This window comes from Cydia amplana, chromosome 6 (assembly GCF_948474715.1).
Source record: "Cydia amplana chromosome 6, ilCydAmpl1.1, whole genome shotgun sequence".
NCBI classification, from domain to species: Eukaryota; Metazoa; Arthropoda; class Insecta; order Lepidoptera; family Tortricidae; genus Cydia; species Cydia amplana.
This window is the reverse complement of record NC_086074.1, coordinates 4,116,997-4,135,995: the sequence shown is the minus strand read 5'-3', so window position 1 is coordinate 4,135,995 and position 18,999 is coordinate 4,116,997. Positions and strand designations below refer to the sequence as shown.

The following is an 18,999-nucleotide window of genomic DNA, read 5'->3' as shown; positions in this document are numbered from 1 at the left end:
CGTCCGTTACGGTTTACGGTTCAATTTGTAATGGTTAATGGTCAATTGCAAAAACTAGTGCCCACGCCAATTACTGGGATTAGTTGCCAAGCGGACCCCAGGCTCCCATGAGCCGTGGCAAAATGCCGGGACAACGCGAGGAAGATGAATGGTCAATTGCAATTAACGTTCGGCCAACACTGTTTGAGAACATTTCATGAAAAATTGCAAAGTTCTCATGAAATGTTCTCGGTACCTATTTTTTTCTGCACGTTTATTGCCAAATCTTACAGTTCATTTCGATTGCCATGACACTTGGTATAGACGCCAATGAGTGAAGTAAATGTCTCTGATCCGAACGGTCTCTTAAAATCATCATCATGTTGATGATTCATTTGAAGATAAGTCACTTTTCCCGAAAGTGCAATCTAATTTAAACCTTAAATCGGATTGCTAAAGTTGAAATTTTGTTTGCGCGTAGGTATGTGGAAAAGGCAACTATGAAGTCTAGATATAACACTGTATTTATAACAATCAAAACACTCGTCACATATCGGATAATAAAGGTTTCTGTAAAAGACAGATGTACGAGTCTGATTGCTTTTTATTCATCGTTCATATTTGGTTCAAATACGATATTAATTGGCATACACAATTCTAACCACCAGTAATTGAATCCCTGTGGTCAATACTGACATACTATTGCTGTAACCTATAATACATATAATAGACGATACGTCAACTATATATACCTAGTATATATCTACAATATCTATAGGTATATGTACGCATAATATATAATTGGCATGTAGATACAAGTAGTTGAAGAGACTATGCACCGAAAGTTCTCTAATAGGTTAAACATTAAGTATTAGGTACCTGTTAACGCATTCACTGCCAGGGGGCGTAGCCTAGGAACAAACTTGTATGACGGTGGACGCACATGTGTGTCGGGGGCAGTGAATGTGTTAAGTTCTATACTTAAGTATTTCATTTCCCACTACCCCAAAGGTTGTCTGGTAGATATTTTAGATTTTAAGTTATACGAGGGGTATTCAAAATATTCTCGGTATGAGAATGAAAACAAACAAGTACGAAAAGTTTGATATTTTTATTTTTCAATATACTCCCCCCCTATGTTCATACACTTAAAAGATCGATCAATTATTTTTTTTAATCCCTCGTAAAAATATTTTTTATCTTTCGTGTAAAAATGCTCCTCCACTGCCGCCTTCAATGCTTCATCGTCAGAAAATTTATTTCCACGCAGATCCTTTTTAAGATTGGGGAGCAAAAAGAAGTCGCTGAGGGCTAAGTCCGGACTATACGGTGGGTGAGTAACAGTTTTAAACCCACATTCAACAATAGCTGCCTTGGCAATATGAGCAGTATGGACGGGGGCGTTGTCATGCAGAAGCAGAATACCTTTGGTTAACTTTCCTCGCCTCTTTTCTTTAATTACATCCTTTAATTGATGTAGAATGTTAGCGTAGTACTGTCCTGTGATATTTACACCTTTTTCTTTATAATCGATTAGTAATACTCCTTCACAATCCCAAAATATCGTGGCCATGACCTTGCCAGCTGAAGGGATGACCTTGAACTTCTTGGGATGAGCTGAACCCTTAATGTGCCACTGCATGGACTCTTGTTTACTCTCTGGGTCATAATGATGAACCCAGGTTTCATCTCCAGTAACTATTCTTTGCAGCACCTCATCAGGATTTTCACCGCACAGGTCAATAAAATCGGAACAACAAGCTACACGCATGTCTTTTTGAAGCCGAGTCAGCATTCGCGGAACCCATCTTGCACTTACTTTTGACATATTAAGATGGTCATGTATAATATCATGTACGGTACCAATAGAGAGATTGGTTACTTGTGCTATAGATTTTACCTTCACTCGACCATCTTCCAATATAAGTTTTTCCACTTTATCAATATTTTCTTGTGAAGTAGCTACTACAGGCCGGCCAGGTCTAGGGTCATCTTCAATACTCTCCCTTCCGCGTTTAAACTCGCTTGACCACTTTTGAATGGTAGATAAAGAAGGAGCAGACTCACGGTAAACACAATCCATTTCCTCTTTTATGGTTTTTTGATTTTTACCCTGTTTTGTCAAGAATTTTATCACGCATCGATGTTCTAATTTAGTTAACATTGTCAATTCGCACATGATGTTCATGTTTGTTCAGCAATTGCAGAAAAACAAAAGACCGTCTCGGTTCGAATTATACTTTTTTTTAATGTCAATTAATAAACCTTAGCGGCCATTAACGAAAGAAATTTTAGAAGAGGTCGTAAGATATCAATACCGAGAATATTTTGAACGCCCCTCGTAAAAAGGCGCTACAATCCTCAATTAGCTAGATATTAAGAGCCAACAGGAGTGGTCATTTCTCCATACAAACGTACTCGACTGTTTCCTCCGTGGGTTTTGAAGCTAGAGCAATTATTTTTTTAACGAAGATTAATATTGTCAATATCTCGGACCGTTTTGCCTTTTTTGATATTTTTGTTTTTTAAGGCGCTAGAGCCCTTCAAAAATGGCCAAAATGGCCTAATTGACTATGCCGCAATGAGAGGCGTGGTATTCAAAACTGATATCAATTAGCCAAAAAAGCAAAACGGTCCATCACAGATAATTTCATAATCATTTAGATTTCCAAATTTGGTTACGATTGGTTAAGTTTTGGAGGAGGAAACAGTCGAGTACGAAACCTCGATTTTTGAGAGTTTTACGCAGGATTTTTCGCCTTGTCCTTATCACATTAATTTTAGGAGCCGCTTCCGTTAGCGTGACGGGTATATTTACCTAAAATATTTAAATCTCAGCTCCTGTTTCGACTTAATCGTTTGTCTTAATCTGTCATTTTTACTAGTATTTAATCTGTATTTAATGTACTATCTGTAATAAAGGGATCTAATAATAATAATATATTAGGTACCTTTAAACGAGCAATTCTTGTTTATTTAAATATATATATATATATATATATATATATATATATATATATATATATATATGTGTGTATATATGTATATATGTATATATATATATATTTCAGGGATCTCGGAAACGGCTCTAACGATTTCGATAAAATTTACTATATGGGGGTTTTCTGGGGCGAAAAATCGATCTAGCTAGGTCTTATCTCTGGGAAAATGCACATTTTTGAGTTTTTATATATTTTCCGAGCAAAGCTCGGTCTCCCAGATATTCTGTAAAAAAGGGATAAAACATAAATTAAGTCTGCAGCTCTGATATGAAATTCAAATTTAAATATTTTTTTTTTTGCATACAAACTAAAGATCACAATTTAATTGATCACGGTATAAGCCGTGCAATCGCACCGCCGCAGTTGCATCATGACGTCATAGATCCGATTGGAATAAATTGCTTCAACACTGCTCATGGAATACTGGAAGGAAAATTAAGGAATTACCTTTTGCATAGTTACCACCTTTGTTATTTTGTGTCTTTTCTGGTCAAAATAAAAGTTTCAATTAGTATATAGACTTTCCCCAGATTATTACTTTGTAACGTAACAGTAACTAATAAGCTAAATATATACGCACCTAGGTACTGATTTTTCCGTCAAATAAGTATGGCAGATGTCTCTGACTGACAAACCTGTCAATGTATGGCTAGAAATGCCAGAATTAGGCAGCGATCTGTCCGCCAGGCACCAAACGTATAATTTTAACTCTGGAGTCTATCCAAAAAATTTACACTAGAGTTAGACCAATGAAAACAATATTTGCGGCTCTTTCAGATTCCTAGAAGTGGTGATTTCTGCTGTGGTTGACTCTTCTCAAAAATTATCGGTTCCTGCCCTAATCCGTACCAATATTAAATATGTAATCTGTCTATCTGTCTGTGTGTTATGGAAAAACGAATGGGCCACTTCAAATGCAGACTTTCCCCCGGGAATCGTGGACCCTACACATCAGTTTCCAGGGTTCGACCTTCCCCGAAAAATATGGTGCCGCCTTAACAGATTAAGAACGGGCCATAGCCGCTGCAATTATTTCTTAAATAAGTGGGGATGGAAGGATTCGGCCTTGTGTGAATGCGGCGAGGACATCCAAACCATAGAACACATAATCGAACGCTGCCCTCTGCACTCATACACTGAAGCTAGAGAAGACCTGCTGCAACTCACACCCGACGCAGCAGCGTGGCTCAACTGTTTAAAAAAATATTGACCTATAATTGTATTGTTTTGGACATCTTTTATTGTTTCGCGATAATCGTACGAGTATATATGTAATTGCCTATTTTGTAAAACATGCCATACGATACGACTAAATAAAAATGTGTGTTACCTCTTCATGCTTAAACCATTGAACCGATCTAGATGAAATTTGGCATCTAGATAGTTTGAAGCTCGTGGAAGGATATAAAGTATTTTTTATCAATCATCATCATCATTTCACGCAGATAAAGTCGCGGGCAGAAGCTAGTCTACAATATATACAATCTACAATAATTTAGACACCGTACATCCATGCAATCAGACCAACGCAGTCGCATTAACGCTTTAATGACGTCATAGATGGGATTGGAATAAATTGCTTTAATACTGCTAGTGGGATATGATTGGACCGTGAATTGCAGAATTACACACAGCTAGTATGAGTAATTACTTTTTATCTGGCCAAAAATGGTTCGCAATTGGGTGATTCTTTTTATAAGGCGCTCCCATGCCCCACCCCAGTGTGGGCTAGCGGCGGGAATGAACGTCCATTTGGTCCCATTATTTATGGCAACGTTGCGAATCTCGTCATTATTTTTCAGTTCCTGAAGTGCCCTTTTCAGCTCGACGTCGGCGCCACGAAGATTCGTACCGTTGTCAGAAAATATTTGTTGAGGCCATCCCCTCCTCGCGGCCATACGGCGGAGGGCCATAATTAAGGCATCAGTCGTCAAGGAAGCAACGGTTTCCAAATGAATAGCCCTAACGGTCAGGCATGTGAAAATCACCCCGTATCTCTTCTCTCGTCTTCTCCCAATGGCCACTTCTTGTGGACCGAACAGGTCTATTCCGCAGAAGGTGAACGGTCGCTGGTGATGAGCCATCCGTGCTTCAGGTAAGTTACCCATTCTGGGGATCTCAGGTCGGCTTTTCTTTATTCTGCAGACCATACATTTAGATGCAATATTTTTAACCGTCGGGCGAAGTTTAATAACCCAATATTTTTGTTTAAGGTTATTCACCACAGTCTCTTGATTCTGATGAGCGGCGCTAACATGGTAAGACTTCACAATCAATCTAGTTATGTAATCTTTTCCATCTAGGATTATTGGTCTTTTTGTTTCAGGCGACACATCGGCAGCAGCATCAATTCGGCCCCCGACGCGCAGGACTCCGTGCTCATCAAGGTAAGGAGATAAGGTAAGTAGCTTACTACTTTTTTCTATGTATTTTCCTTGTTTCAGGATTTTAATTTCGTCGCTAAACGATTGGGCCTGTGATTGTCTAATCAGCAGGCGCTCGGCTTCCTCCATTGCTTCGTAATTATTATTATCGGTAAGTTTTCGACATATTTTTATAAACTTCAAAACAGCGTGAGTACTTCGAAGCAGGCGCAACCAAGATGAAAATCGCGTAGGCTCAGGTACAGGTAAGTCCTTATACTCATTATTTACCATTTGTACAATGTTAACACACTCTAATTCATTGTCATTTATTGCAGGTTGTAAACAATCCGTCGGCCAAGTGCGCTCATTGTCGTATAAGTAAACCGGTCCGTGTAGCCATTGATTTTGCAGAATAGATACATCATACGCCTCTCTTGTGCCTACGTCCGCTACATTAAGGTGCGTAGGGACGTACCTCCACTCGTCACTGCAGGTAAGTTCGTCTATTTCGCCTAAGCGATTAGCTATGTACGGCTTATAGGTGCGACAATTGTTTCTGATCCAGTGTAAAGTCGTAGACGAGTCACTCCAGAATATTTTGCGATTAGGTTTTATTTTATGCTCCTTTATTATAGTTTCAGCCAGTCTAGCAGCTAGGACAGCAGAATTCAGTTCAAGTCGCGGGATTGACGTTGTTTTATTTGGCGAAATTCGGCATTTACTTGCCACAAATGCCATGTACACATGAGCGTTGCTTTCCCAGCGCCAGTACGCGACGGCACACATAGCTTTGCCAGACGCATCGCAAAACAAGTGCAATTGTAAATTCGTATAGCATGCACCGGGCGATGGTGCTAAGTTCAGTAGCGGTTGCACCGGCGCGGGCGCGCCATCCTTGTCTCGCTCACTAGCTGTGCCGGCCGCCGCCGCGATCGAGTCTGTCTCCTTCACTCCCGTAGCTCCCATATGCGCTGCGTTATGGTAAAATCTCGGTAGCCGTATGTTACGTAATGACTGTAAACAACTTATCCAATTGCACCATTTTTCATATATTTTGTTAGGTATTTCCGTATCCCAATCTATGTTTTCTTGCCAACATAATTGTAGAATCATTTTTCCATTAACAGTAAACGGCGATAAAAATCCATAGACGTCAAATATGGACATCACAACTCGTAAAATGTCCCGTTTTGTCGGTCTTTGTGTTCCGTTAATAATATTTTCAGGAATCTTCTTAAATGAAACGTCAAAACCCAGTACATCTTCATGTGGAAACCAAATTAAGCCGAGAGTTCGTTCGCTTTCATATTGTTCTCCGGTTTTAAACTTTACAGCCGCTTCGCCGAGAGTTGATTTTGGCATGGACTCGAGAACTTGTTTACTATTAGACGTCCAGTTACGTAATTCGAAGCCACCTTGCTGATGAATGGATTTTATATCTCTTATCAACTCAATAGCGGTTTTCTCATCTGGTAGGCTGTCTATATAATCGTCCACGTAGTGTTGGTTGTATATAGCTTCGCAGGCAGGTAACATCGTCGGCTCGTAACGCTGAGCGTTTTTGTTTTTTATATATTGAGCTACGAACGGGCTACAGTTAGCACCGAATATTAGCGAAGTCATGACATAGGTATTCACTGGTCCCTTGGGGTCGCTTCGGTATAAAAACCGTAGTGCATTTTGGTCCTCTTCTCTGATTTTGACGCGTAAGAACATATCTTTTATGTCGGCAGTTACACCAATCCTTTGCTCTCGGAACCGCAACATTATTCCAAACAGTGACCTCAGTAGGTCGGGACCCTTAAGTAGGTAATGGTTTAGCGACAATCCTTTCGTTTCAGCGGCGCAGTCAAAAACAAGCCGGAGGCGCTTTTTATTTTTATTATCCACTCCAAAATGTGGTAAGTACCATGTCTTGCTAGTTACTGTGGTATCCTTTAGCTCTTGTGCGTAGTCATTGTCAAACAGGTGCTGGACGCGCTCGTTGTATCTCTCTCTATAGCCATCACATTTTTCCATCTTGCGTTCCACTCCCTTAAGGCGCGACATTGCGTGTGGGAAAGAGTCAGGTAACTCACACTGTTCATTCTTCCAGGGGAGTCCAACGTGCCACCGCCCATCAACAAGTTTAGAAGTTTTGTCCAGTTTTTCTACGGCGCATACGTCGTTATAGTTCTCACGGGGTTTACTAGTTACGCCCAGTGAGTCATACGTGAAAGAACGACGTACTTCTTCATGTAGGTCTTGCAGCAGTCGTTTGTTCTCAGTCGCGTCTTCGGTGACGTTATTATTGGAGATAAACAGAGTTGAGTGCTGCACAGCTGACGACGTACGAGCGGGAGCTCTTCCGTGTATGCACCAACCAAGAGGTGTGCGAGTGGCGCAGGGCTCGTCAGGACTACCAACAACGATTTCCAATGGTAACTGCAGGTGGTAGTTGTCTTGGCCTATCAGTATTTCTGGTTTTAAGTTTTCATCACAGAAATTATTTTTGAGTCCTTGTAAATGAGTAAATTCATCACAGTTCACTAAGTTCATATTATTATAGTTCGGTAGGTCAAGGTCATTAACACTTTGCGCGGTAAGCGTAAACTTTTGTCCATTTTTGTTAGATATAGTTATATCCACGAGATAAGATTCGCACACTAGCTCCGAGTCCTTCCACGCGCCACGCACACGCATGCACTCGCGACGGCCGCGCGCCCCCACCCGTTTGGCAAGGTTTGCGCTTATCATACTGACCGAGCTGCAGTCGTCAAGCAAACAGCTGGTTCTGATCACACCGCAGGGTCCATGGATAGTTATAGGCACTGCTTTTATTAAGCCCTTTGGAGTAGAAGAGGAGTTCACGTGCGACACTATTTCCGTTTTAGGCTCCGCTTCAATCTCGGTTACTTGCACTGTACTATTATTGACCTCATTTTGTTTCTCATTAGGTACAAAATGCAATAACCGATGATGCGCTAATCCACAGTTGTTTACATCGCAGGCGGCTGCGGGACAAGTATTTCGGTCGTGATGCGATAACAAACACTTGTAACATAAACCGCGGCGTTTAACGTATTGCCAGCGATCTTTGCGTAAAGATTTTTTAAACTTTTTACACTGCGGCAAGTCATGTGTAGCTATTTTACAGTAACGGCACATATTATTAAGTTCATTATGTCCACTTTGCACTAATACAGTCTGATGCGCGTTAAAGTCATTCTTATCGTGATATTTATTACGTTTAAAATTGTCCGGACGTGTGTTTAGTAATGTAGCACTGCATGTAGACACTTTGAGCGCTTCTTCGTGAAGAAAATTAGCTAATAAGTCGAATCTAGAAGTAGTTCCTTCGGTGATGCGTTGATAACTATAGTCGGCCCATTTTGATAACAATATGGTAGGCAGCTTTGACAACACAATAGTGACAAGACTCATTCCTTGTAGGTATTCTTCACGTTTTAGGGCACGTACGGCAGCGACGTAATTTCTTATTTTATTCGAAAACACAATGATTTCTTTGTGGTAATCAGGGGTCATTGTGCCTAATCGTTTGATCTCGTAGACGATTCGGGATAATATGACGTCAGGGTTCCCGAATTGTAACTCTAAGGTTGACATCAGTATTTCTGGAGATGTGGTACTGATAAGTAGGGCATTCACTGCGTCCTTGGCGGGTCCACGAAGGCATTTCCTTAGGCGCCATAGGTTCTCGCTATCGCTAAATTTGCAGACTCGGGTAGACTCGTCGAATGCAGATTTAAATTGAAGCCACTCCATAGGGTCTCCAGAAAATATTGGTAACTCTTTAGGTGTGCTGATGCGGCTTAGCAAATTAGAATTGTTGTTTTGGTTGCAAACAGAAGTGGACATCATATCCTTAAGTACACAGGCTAACTGTTGAATTGGACCTTCGGTGCCGGAATCCATGACGGCCGGCGGGTGCAGCAAGCCTGAAGATTGACCTTGATTAGCGGCGTGCTGCGATTCCAACTCTAAATTACTGCGTTCTACCCACTTAGCAACTTCACTTCGATTATCGGTTTCCGACGGGGGACTGTATTCTTCTTCTAATTCGGCAAGTTCCGCTTCTAAGCGTTTGTCGATAAGCTGCATTTCTATTCGTGCTTTCTTCTCGGCCGCTTCCAGTTCTAACTTCTTTTTACGAGCCTCGATGGTAGATGAAGACGATTTCCGGGACAAAGACTTATGGGAGCCGGGCATTTCGGACTTTGTACTTCGGGCTTTTACCACTATTGTTTTGTCAGGTTGCACTGTTTGTGATTTCTTCTCGACTGACTCCAATTCTAGCTTTCTGCGAGCCTCCATAGAAGTTGTAAAAGATTTCTCAGACACAGGTTTATGGGAGCAGCCGGGCATCACTTCAACTTTAAACATCTCGGATTTCACACTTCGAACTTCCAATAATTTGTCCGGTTGTACTTTAGCTTCCTCATTTTTAGCTGCACTCGTACTCGGCTCACTTTGAACGGCTTCATAAGCTTCTTTTCTCTCCTGTTGTCTTCTTACAGTTCCACGAGTTTTGACCATTATTTTAGACGGCGGCGTGAAGAACATCAAGATCCGGCTCGAAGACCACTTTGTAAGGTTTGTAGGTTCTTTTCACGGTGAAAAAATAGCCAAAATTATGGAAACTACTTATATTTTTAAGAGGGCGGTACATCCACAAAATACTAGCGTTAAGGGACGTGCGGAGAGTGCAACAGCTTATATCGACTGGTTTAATTTTGCTCTAGTGAGGTAAACTATCAGGGCCGCTCCCGCGCACCCCGCCTTCCCCGTGCGTCCCCTAGCTTTGACAAACGTAAAACTGGTATTTAAAAACTTAAATCTAATTGCGTCGCGCACACACGGACCCAAATCTTTCTCTTTCTTTTCTTTTTTTGCCGAGCTGATATAAGTTTCTGGATGCATTGCATCGCCAGCAAAAGGATGATCTTATTCAGCTCCATACGGATAGCTGTTTGATTGTCCATAGCTTTGTTTGAACTGACAGAGAGCGAGAGAGCACGCTATAAAATAGCATGTGTATTTGGAGTGTTTGCTTTGAGTATGCTTATTCAGGAGCATACTTAAAACTAGCATGCGTATTGCTAGCAAATGTAAACTGCTCATAAGCATGCTCGTATTGAGCATACTCAATAGCACGCTTTTTAGCATGCTATTTTAGAGCATGTGTAACAGTACCTTTATTAAAGTTTTTTTAGAATAGCAACACTGTGTTGTCATCAGGTTTACAAATGGCTGAAGAGAGAAGTTTGTCGAAAATTATTTATTTGTGTTCATTTGAAAAAACGGTCAACCTTAACGCGTCACCGCCGTGTTAGAGTTTTAAAAGTAAGTTGCAGTTTCACGTTATTGTTTGTAACATAAGATATACCTCATATATTGCAGATTAAGCTAATTATTCAACATTTGCAAAATCAAAGGAAATGTTTATGTAATATCGAACATGTTCCAAATTATCACGACCGTGGCCTCAAAAATCTGTCACCGCCACGGACTTTTGAGTCCACGTTCGTGACATATAGACACGTGGTCGTGTCATTCTTAATACGTTTGATTAATTTAGAGGCATATGCACTTTTCAGAAATGCATTTTTATTAGCTACAGATCATTTGCTATTATTGCCCGACTGCCAAAGCAAAAAAAATGTTTTTCGCTTGTATGTATGTATGATTTGTATCGAATTCTTTGTCACGCTCTACAGCCTTTAGTTTGACGGATTTCAACGTCTGAGCTATCATTAGGTTTGTCGTAGTCATAGGAGTGACTTAGGCTATGTTAAAATAACTATATAAATCAAAATAGCCGAGTTGGCCACCAAAATGCCGAAATGTCACGACTGAGGGACACTTTGTCACAACCGTGTTTATGTACTCATTTTATTTACCTTTCCTGAGGGTATTAAGCTTGACCATATGAATCAAAAAATTGCTTTTTATATGTACTTTTGATATATGTAATAATATGTGAAAAATAAAAACGTTTATGAAAAAAAAAAATTTTTGGACACAATTTAAGAGTCACCCAATTGGTAAAACTTTATATGTGAAAAATACTTTATATCTGAGCATATTAAAATTATTTTTAACGGGCTCACGTATTAAGTCGAATATATTGTCGACATGTTTTGATCCATTTTGAGGACCTTCGAGCGGAGCAACAACTAGTGATCGAGCGCGCTACGTTCATACGAGCGTCAATATGTGCCCACCTGCCCTCTAAATGTGTAGCCTAAATCTCACGTGAGCCTAGCATCCTTGTATCCACATTCGTGATACTAGTTTTGGATTTTTTTTAGCAACATAACAAAAGACACTTTATTAATATAAATTACTAAAAGACATAGAATATAAAACTAAAACTAACTACAATTAAAATAACTAAAACTAAAAATTAAAAATACCTATCAAAATTTGGTGCCCTCGGGAGGGTGCGACGGTTTTGGATATTACGGTGGTTGATCTGATTTTGTATTGGGGAAACTTTTTTACTATCGTCCGTCAACATTAAACCTTTTACCAAATAATCCAACTTTAGAAAAGTTATCGTCCCGAAATGCCATAAATCCGCGAAGAATGGTCCGATAACAAACCAAGTATTCCCTTTCGTCATTCAGTCCAATGCCTTAAAAAACTAGTTTAACTCTGACCCCGAGCCCGTTATAACTATATGTAAACAGAGAGCATACAAATACAAGTCTTGGTGAAGCCTAGACCTCAGTATGCGGATATAATAAAGCCTCAGTTATTGCGTGGTGAGTCCAATGCGTCAGTTTAACGGCTCGTTTAAAGCGATTTTGTGGCTTTTCACGCGTAATGGCAGTCGTAAACGTAAATATATTCGGTGTGACGATACAATACATCATTACAATTGTATAGAGCGAGCCCATAGGTTTCTGCAGGAGTAGTCGTTATTTTTGTATTTCCAACCGGAAAAACACTTATATGGTTTGGCACATTGCTAGGCAGAATACAAATGAAAAAAACGTGACCCATCTTGAGCTACATAGCCGCGTGGCCGTTGTAATGTAGTCAAGTGTAAAAATATGGGTGCACTCATTGTATTCAAAAATATGTCCCATAGCTCTTATGTCAGCGAATTAAGAACTATTTGAGTAAGTTGTATGCACCCATATTTTTACACTCGACTATTATACCATTACCTAAGGTTAGCGGACTGCAGAATAAGAAAAGCTCTATTGAGGGTGGGTGACTATATCCTGGATTATATATACAAATATAATAAAAACTGCGCGCATAAGTTGTTCGCAGAAATCGCGAAGCGTCTGGTTGACGTAACTGGTGACCGAAGAGCTGGCGGCTACCTCGCACAACGTATCAGCATTGCGATACAGCGAGGAAATGTCGCCAGCATCCTTGGCCTCAAGGGCCTATTTTAGATTTAAGCTAGTTTTTAATTTCTTTTAGTAATACACTGTATATATCTTGTTTGTAAATAAATGATTATTTTTTATCTATAAAAACTTAAATTAAAAATTTACAAAAAAAAATTGCCCTACATCCTAATTCTAATTGTAATATTTTTTTTGTAAATTTACGCATCACATTATTTCTGAATTTGATGCTTCGAATAACACTTGACATCATTCCGATTTTGGTTGCACTTTTGATATATATCAAAAGTGCAACCAAAATCGGAACATGACATATCATATCATCACATGTCATATGACAGGCAATCTTTTACATTGTAGATCTGTGCTATCAACTTAGGTATAGTCAGGAAAGCGCAGCTCGGAGCCGGCGAGGTGGTCGCGCATCCAGCGCTGCGCCTGCGCCGCCATTTCCTCATCGAACTGCTCGCGCCATGCGCCCGATTCACCTGAAATAATAATATAAAACTTTAACAATTTTTTTTTATTCGTATGGCATTCCTTCAGTCGTTTATAAAGATATTCTAAGGTTCTGTATCAATTGGACTACGTCACTGTCGAGGGTAAACAAGTCTGCAGGGTTTCCGTCGTATTTGCTAAGTGGGCAGTATTGATTGAATGATGTGCTCGACGTCCTGCACAGGAGCCCCGCAATCGCATCTTGGAGACTCTATCCATCCACATTTGTGCAGGAATGCTCGTGAGCGACCGCAGCCGGTTCTCAGCCTATTCAGTTGGCACCATTCTTTTCTAGGTAATGAGAAGCCAAGTGGTTTTACTGTAGGGCTGATAGTAATCCCAACATTCCCAATCCTTTCGGGGGGGTTATCGCTCCATTCCTCTTCCCATTAAATTTGTCCGAGATATTAAAGTCTGCTTTCATGAGGTTTCTTGCAGTTCGGTGAGGAGGGTGTCGAGATTTTAACCGGTGTGTTAGAGGGTTCTCAAATTCAGCGTGGGCAGCTAGTTTGGGGTGGGTCAAGATCTTCCGTGCTTCGCGTACTAGTGCTGGCTGTCTCCTTAAGTGTGGAGGCGGTATATGACACAGGGTTGGAAGATACTGGACCGGAGTGCTTTTAATGGTTCCGGAAATGCAACTCATGGTTTGGTTTAGGTGAGTGTCTACTCGCTTTGCGTGTGCACTGTTTAGCCAAATAGGTGCACAGTATTCCGCTGTTGAGTAGACTAGGCTAAGAGCAGTAGTACGAAGTACGTCGGCTTTTGCCTCCATGTGGTACCAGCCAGTTTGTGCAGAAGGTTGTTGCGAGTTTGGAGCTTCTTCTATTAAACAACTTTAGCTATTAAACTCCCGTGATATTCTGACAAATAATTATTTCTATTTCTATTAAACGATAGAAAATAGGGTAGATCCGTGTCCACAACGCTGATGTTTCGCGCGCTTCTAGTATAATAAAACACATACATAGTATAATAAAAGACATAAAGCATTTGAGAGACTTTCGCTAGGTGGTTGGATCAAGGGTCAGATGCAGAATCTTGGACACGGCGCGGATAGTCCGACGGTTCCTCTCTCTGCGGCCCTGACCACCGGCAGCTTGATCCCTGCCCTACTGCTGGCAACACCTTATGTTAGGTTTTTTTTTATGTGTTTATATGTATTTTTTATTATTTTGTAAGTGTTTTTATATTTTACTTTTATATTCATTCATATTATAAAATGCCTAACTTAAGAAAAATAATAAATGAAGATAATGTTAGGTACCTTTTCTAATAAAACCCTCGGCATTGGGGTCACCAGTCTTAGCCATCCACGTCGGGTTCACAGACTCGTTTTTTCTGAAGTTCTTAATATTCAAGTGCTCATTTAGTTTAACGATTTGTTCATCCGTTATCTTCTTGTCAAGGAAATCTGCTAGCCGTTTGATATATAAGGGTACATCCTGAAACAAGTACTCATGAAAACACAAAGTTAAGAGAAAGTAATACGATTCATACAGGATGTAACAAAAATATTGGAGATCCGTTTAAGGGCATAGTCGATATCGTGTGCTATTTCTATTCAAATAGTTATTTGTACAACAAGAGATCAAAGTTTGATATTTCTTCGAGTGCTTATTTTGAGTCCCGTGCAAGCGAAAGATTCTATAATATATAATATAATAATTTAGAATCTTGAGCGTAGTAAGGGACTCAAAAGCGCACGAGATGTAAATTACTTTGATCTCGTGTAGTTCACAAAACTTTTCACCTCAGCAGTGAGAACATATTAGAGAACCGGAAAAATGTATTCCTTCTTCATCACTTATCTCTATTCACTCATGTTTTATTAAGATATACCAACAATTAAGTTTTCACCTCAGCAGCTCGAACAAGGGTACTTTGCTACTTAAAAACAGTGAGCAAAATCGCATTTTGCTCATTTTGTCTCACTCAGTGAGCAAAATGCGTGTTTGCTCACTGTTTTTAAGTAGCAAAATACCCTTGTTCGAGCTGCTGAGGTGAAAAAAATATTTCATAATCACCTTTAACATATCTTCGTAGAATATGAACATCATATTTGGATGCTGACGGAGTTCCCACGCTTCTTTTACATGCGCCAAAATTGGGCACCATATATCTGTAAGCAATTATTAAAAAACAACGGGTTGCACTCCGGGAGTGCCGGCAGAAGTGAAAACTCAATGACATTGAACCAGTTTTTCGATCAGGTCACGTGTCCGTCTTACGAATTTTCAATCTGTCGAATCTGTCGGTCACGTGACCTGTCGCGAGTTTAACATTTTTTCCCCATCACAAAAAGTGCACAGCGCCGCTAAAGAAGTTTTCACTTTAAAAAACCTGACTAAGGTCAATGTGGCTAATTGCGTCATAGGGACTATTCCGTCCACGAGCGTATATTTCTTAGATTTTCAATCCTAGGAAAAGAAACCATTTGAAAACGCTAATGGACGGAATAGATCCTATGACGGAATTAGCCACATTGAGCTTACTTTTACGTAACCCGAGAAACCACTCAAAATTTGCATTTGATTACTTTGCCTCACATAAAAATTTGAATAAAATGCAATTTTGCTATCAGTTTTTGAACAATCAAGAAAGCCTTAAACCAGCTGGTGTGGTGAAAAATATATTCCATAGGTAGATACACCTTGAAGTAAACACAAGAAGTAAACACTCACACAAATCATTGAGGAAAAGATTCCAAAACGTTTTAAAGTCTGCAGTATAGAGGAAAAACTTCTTTGAGAACTGATAAACAGATACTGCTACATCCCGCGGGTCTCGGGCTATGTAGACTACTTTAGCGGTGTCCAGTAGATTTGAGGGTAATAGCGAGAAAGCTGCATGAGTTTTTATAAACCGTGGCGAAGGCGCGGCGTTTATAGCATCTTGAGTATAAATAGGTTCAGAAACTTCGCCTTCCACATTTGATTGAATTAAATTAACTGACACTTGTCCTCTGAAATAAATATGTGGGTCAAAAACTTATTTAGTAGGTATGTATTGGTTAAGGTTATGCGTCTTTTCTGTAAGTACATCATACAAAACATGTAACTGTCTAAATCGTTAAACGTGTTTAATTTACAATTATTACAAGTTTACTCAAAATGGTTCAAAATGAACTTTTTTGACTTCAAGATCTTCATTATAGCAGCCACATGATAAAATAGTACAGTTAAGGAAGAGCTCTGCCTATTTAACATCAGCTGCCAGTGCAGTGCAATAAATAAGAAAATTTATTTCATTGAAAAAGACAGTAAAAAGATAAATAAATAACTTATGAACTAAATAAATCTATGAATAATACTAAATTAAAACTAACAACCCTAAATATATCTAAAATAAAACAAGGAATATAAAAACTACTGAAAGAGACCTCCCCGCGCTACCCCTGGTGCAAACGCAAAGGTGCCCATCACACTCGCTGCGTTACCGCGTTGAATTGCGATGGACAGCCTTTGCACCAGGAAAAACCCGGAGCGCGGGTCAAGGCCCCTTCCTTGCAGGCGGCGACCTACTTCCCTAAGGAAGAAATTGAGAAACGGTTGTCAACTTGTCACCCGTCTTCACAATGATAAGTTATGAAAGCTATCTTGAAGGAATAAATACTAAATATGTTCTCGAGGTCACTTTATTTAGGATATTCGTTAAAATTGTATTAAAGTCTTTTTTACTAATGTATGTTAGGTATCTAATTAATTTATACTCACTCGAGAAACATATATCGTTCCATCAAAGGTATTTTTGAAGCCGTCTCGAAATCGCATTCATTCGCGACTTGCCAGACCAATTCTTGTGTAAGCGTTGTTCCTATAAATAATAAATAAGTTCCATTGGGAAGTTAGATTTTCTGAAAATGAGGCACCTATCCAACTGGGGCAACTATCCGCATTTTACCCATTCATTACAATATTTTACAGTACTTACATATGGCGCTAATTTACTGCCCTAGTGCGGTAACTAGCATATAATAATCAGAATACACATATGTATATATAGGTATATTAAAGACGCTTTATTAGACATTACCAGACCGAGGATAGCCAGTCACCCACACATCGTCAGGTCGAACAGCCATGTTCAAAATGTCGTTAGCAAGCTCTTTGTAGCCTATAGGCATATAGTAATCGGTACTGCTAGAAGGGCCACGAAACCGGCAGCCTGCAAAAGAAATTAGTTAAATCATAAGTTTTTGGCAAAAATTTAATTGGTACAAGCTTTTATCGACTGTACTTTTCTTACGACAGACAACTAATACTCATCGAGACAATTCTAAAAACCCCTAACACAATTAGGTTGCGTTGTTTCATCACAGAGTTCCTATGGTCCCTTCCTGTTTCCATCATCAGATCAGTTCGACAGTACCATATTGTTGTATTGTCATCAGAACTACATACAGCTGCCAATTTTCATGACGCTACGATCCTTGGAAGATGGTTAAATTAGTTACCTTAGATTCCATTACATGTTAGTTACATACAGAGTTCCTATGGCCACCTCCTGTCTCCATCATCAGATCAGTTCGACAGTACCATATTATTGTATTGTTATCAGAACTACATACAGCTGCCAATTTTCATGACGCTACGATCCTTGGAAGATGGTTAAATTAGTTACCTTAGATTCCATTACATAGTTAGTTACATACAGGTCGACCTAATAAAAGCTTGTTCATAAAATACTAGTTATTTTTTAATATTAGAGGATCTACCTTAGCACATTCACTGCCAGCGACCCGGTAGGCGGGTCACTGCTCGTTGGCGCTTTTCGCTAAAAACACGTTATCAGATAGGCAGTGAATGCGTTAATTAACGATAGTTAACCATAAAATATATACTGTTGGTGTTTACTCCTTGAGGATCGATTTTCATATGTAAGCCGTGAAATAAAGAGTGAAATAAAACGTTACGTTACCGTAAAATGGGGTGAGTACGGTTCGCGGGGAGAGTTGGGTTATGAATGGGGAGAGAAGGGATGAAAGGGGGATGCGATGGGCCGGATTTTAATGCTACTGCTACAAAAATAATGTATTCCAATTTAAAATGGAGCTATAGTAATACTCATAATAAAAAAAAATCGATCCAACAATCTTCCAAAATCAACTTTGTATGAAATCCCATCTCACCCCGATTACGAGTGACTACGGGGTGAGGTGGTATTTCCTGTTTATCGTCAAAGTTATGAAATGAAACTACCCAAAATAAAATAAAAACTAAAATACAAACGTCCGTAACACTTATTATATACACCATTCAGTTTGCATATGTAAAAATTAAATGTTATCTAGGTTTGAATGTCAGTTTTGCCCCTAATCACCCCATTTTAACGGTACGTTGCGTTATGTTTCGTGCGCAACTTAGGTATCTTGCGTATCCCGTGTTGCTCAACGGCTGCACAGAAACACTTTATTTGTTCAATGTCAACAATAGTACACTGTGGAACGAGGGTTATTGTTATTTTATTTATTCTTATAACCGAAGTTACACAAAATGTTTTTCAGGGTTGCCATAATTGCTCGGAACTGTTATGGGGATGGGGGACGTATGGCAACCCTAACTATAGGTAGTCTTAAGTTGTTATAGTCTTTTTACCCCTCCTATTCGGAAAAGAGCTTTTTCTTCCCTGCTAGGAGGGATCAAAGTTGCACTTTTCCTCCCTGCTAGGAGGGATCAAAGTAACACTTTTCTGTTCAAGCACACTATTTTTCATTTTTTTTGCACATTATTTTTTTAGCTTAAATAATCTGTTTAAGCATCAGATTGTGTCAACACTAAGATTTTTTTT

At 39.6% G+C, this 18,999-nt stretch overlaps 1 protein-coding gene across 1 annotated transcript; it reads right to left on the bottom strand.

Annotated features, from left to right (window-relative positions):
* Positions 1–13,057: 13,057 nt before the first annotated feature.
* LOC134648691 (luciferin sulfotransferase-like) lies at positions 13,058–17,365 on the bottom strand. Its single transcript, XM_063503195.1, has 6 exons — positions 17,245–17,365; positions 16,926–17,025; positions 15,894–16,174; positions 15,237–15,331; positions 14,477–14,654; positions 13,058–13,202 (listed from the first exon to the last, which is right to left on the bottom strand). Exons 1-6 carry the CDS (start codon positions 17,333–17,335, stop codon positions 13,090–13,092), a joined length of 858 nt encoding a protein of 285 aa, XP_063359265.1. The 5' UTR covers positions 17,336–17,365; the 3' UTR covers positions 13,058–13,089.
* Between the last annotated feature and the right edge of the window lie 1,634 nt (positions 17,366–18,999).

Excerpts from the sequence above, each read along its gene's own strand:
- LOC134648691 (XM_063503195.1), bottom strand. The coding sequence starts at position 17,335 with ATGCCTATAGGCTACAAAGAGCTTGCTAACGACATTTTGAACATGGCT. Across the intron at positions 15,332-15,893 it reads TCTTTTCCTCAATGATTTGT|ATATATGGTGCCCAATTTTG; the intron begins GTGAGTGTTTAC and ends AATTGCTTACAG. Across the intron at positions 14,655-15,236 it reads TCTACGAAGATATGTTAAAG|GATGTACCCTTATATATCAA; the intron begins GTGATTATGAAA and ends TACTTGTTTCAG.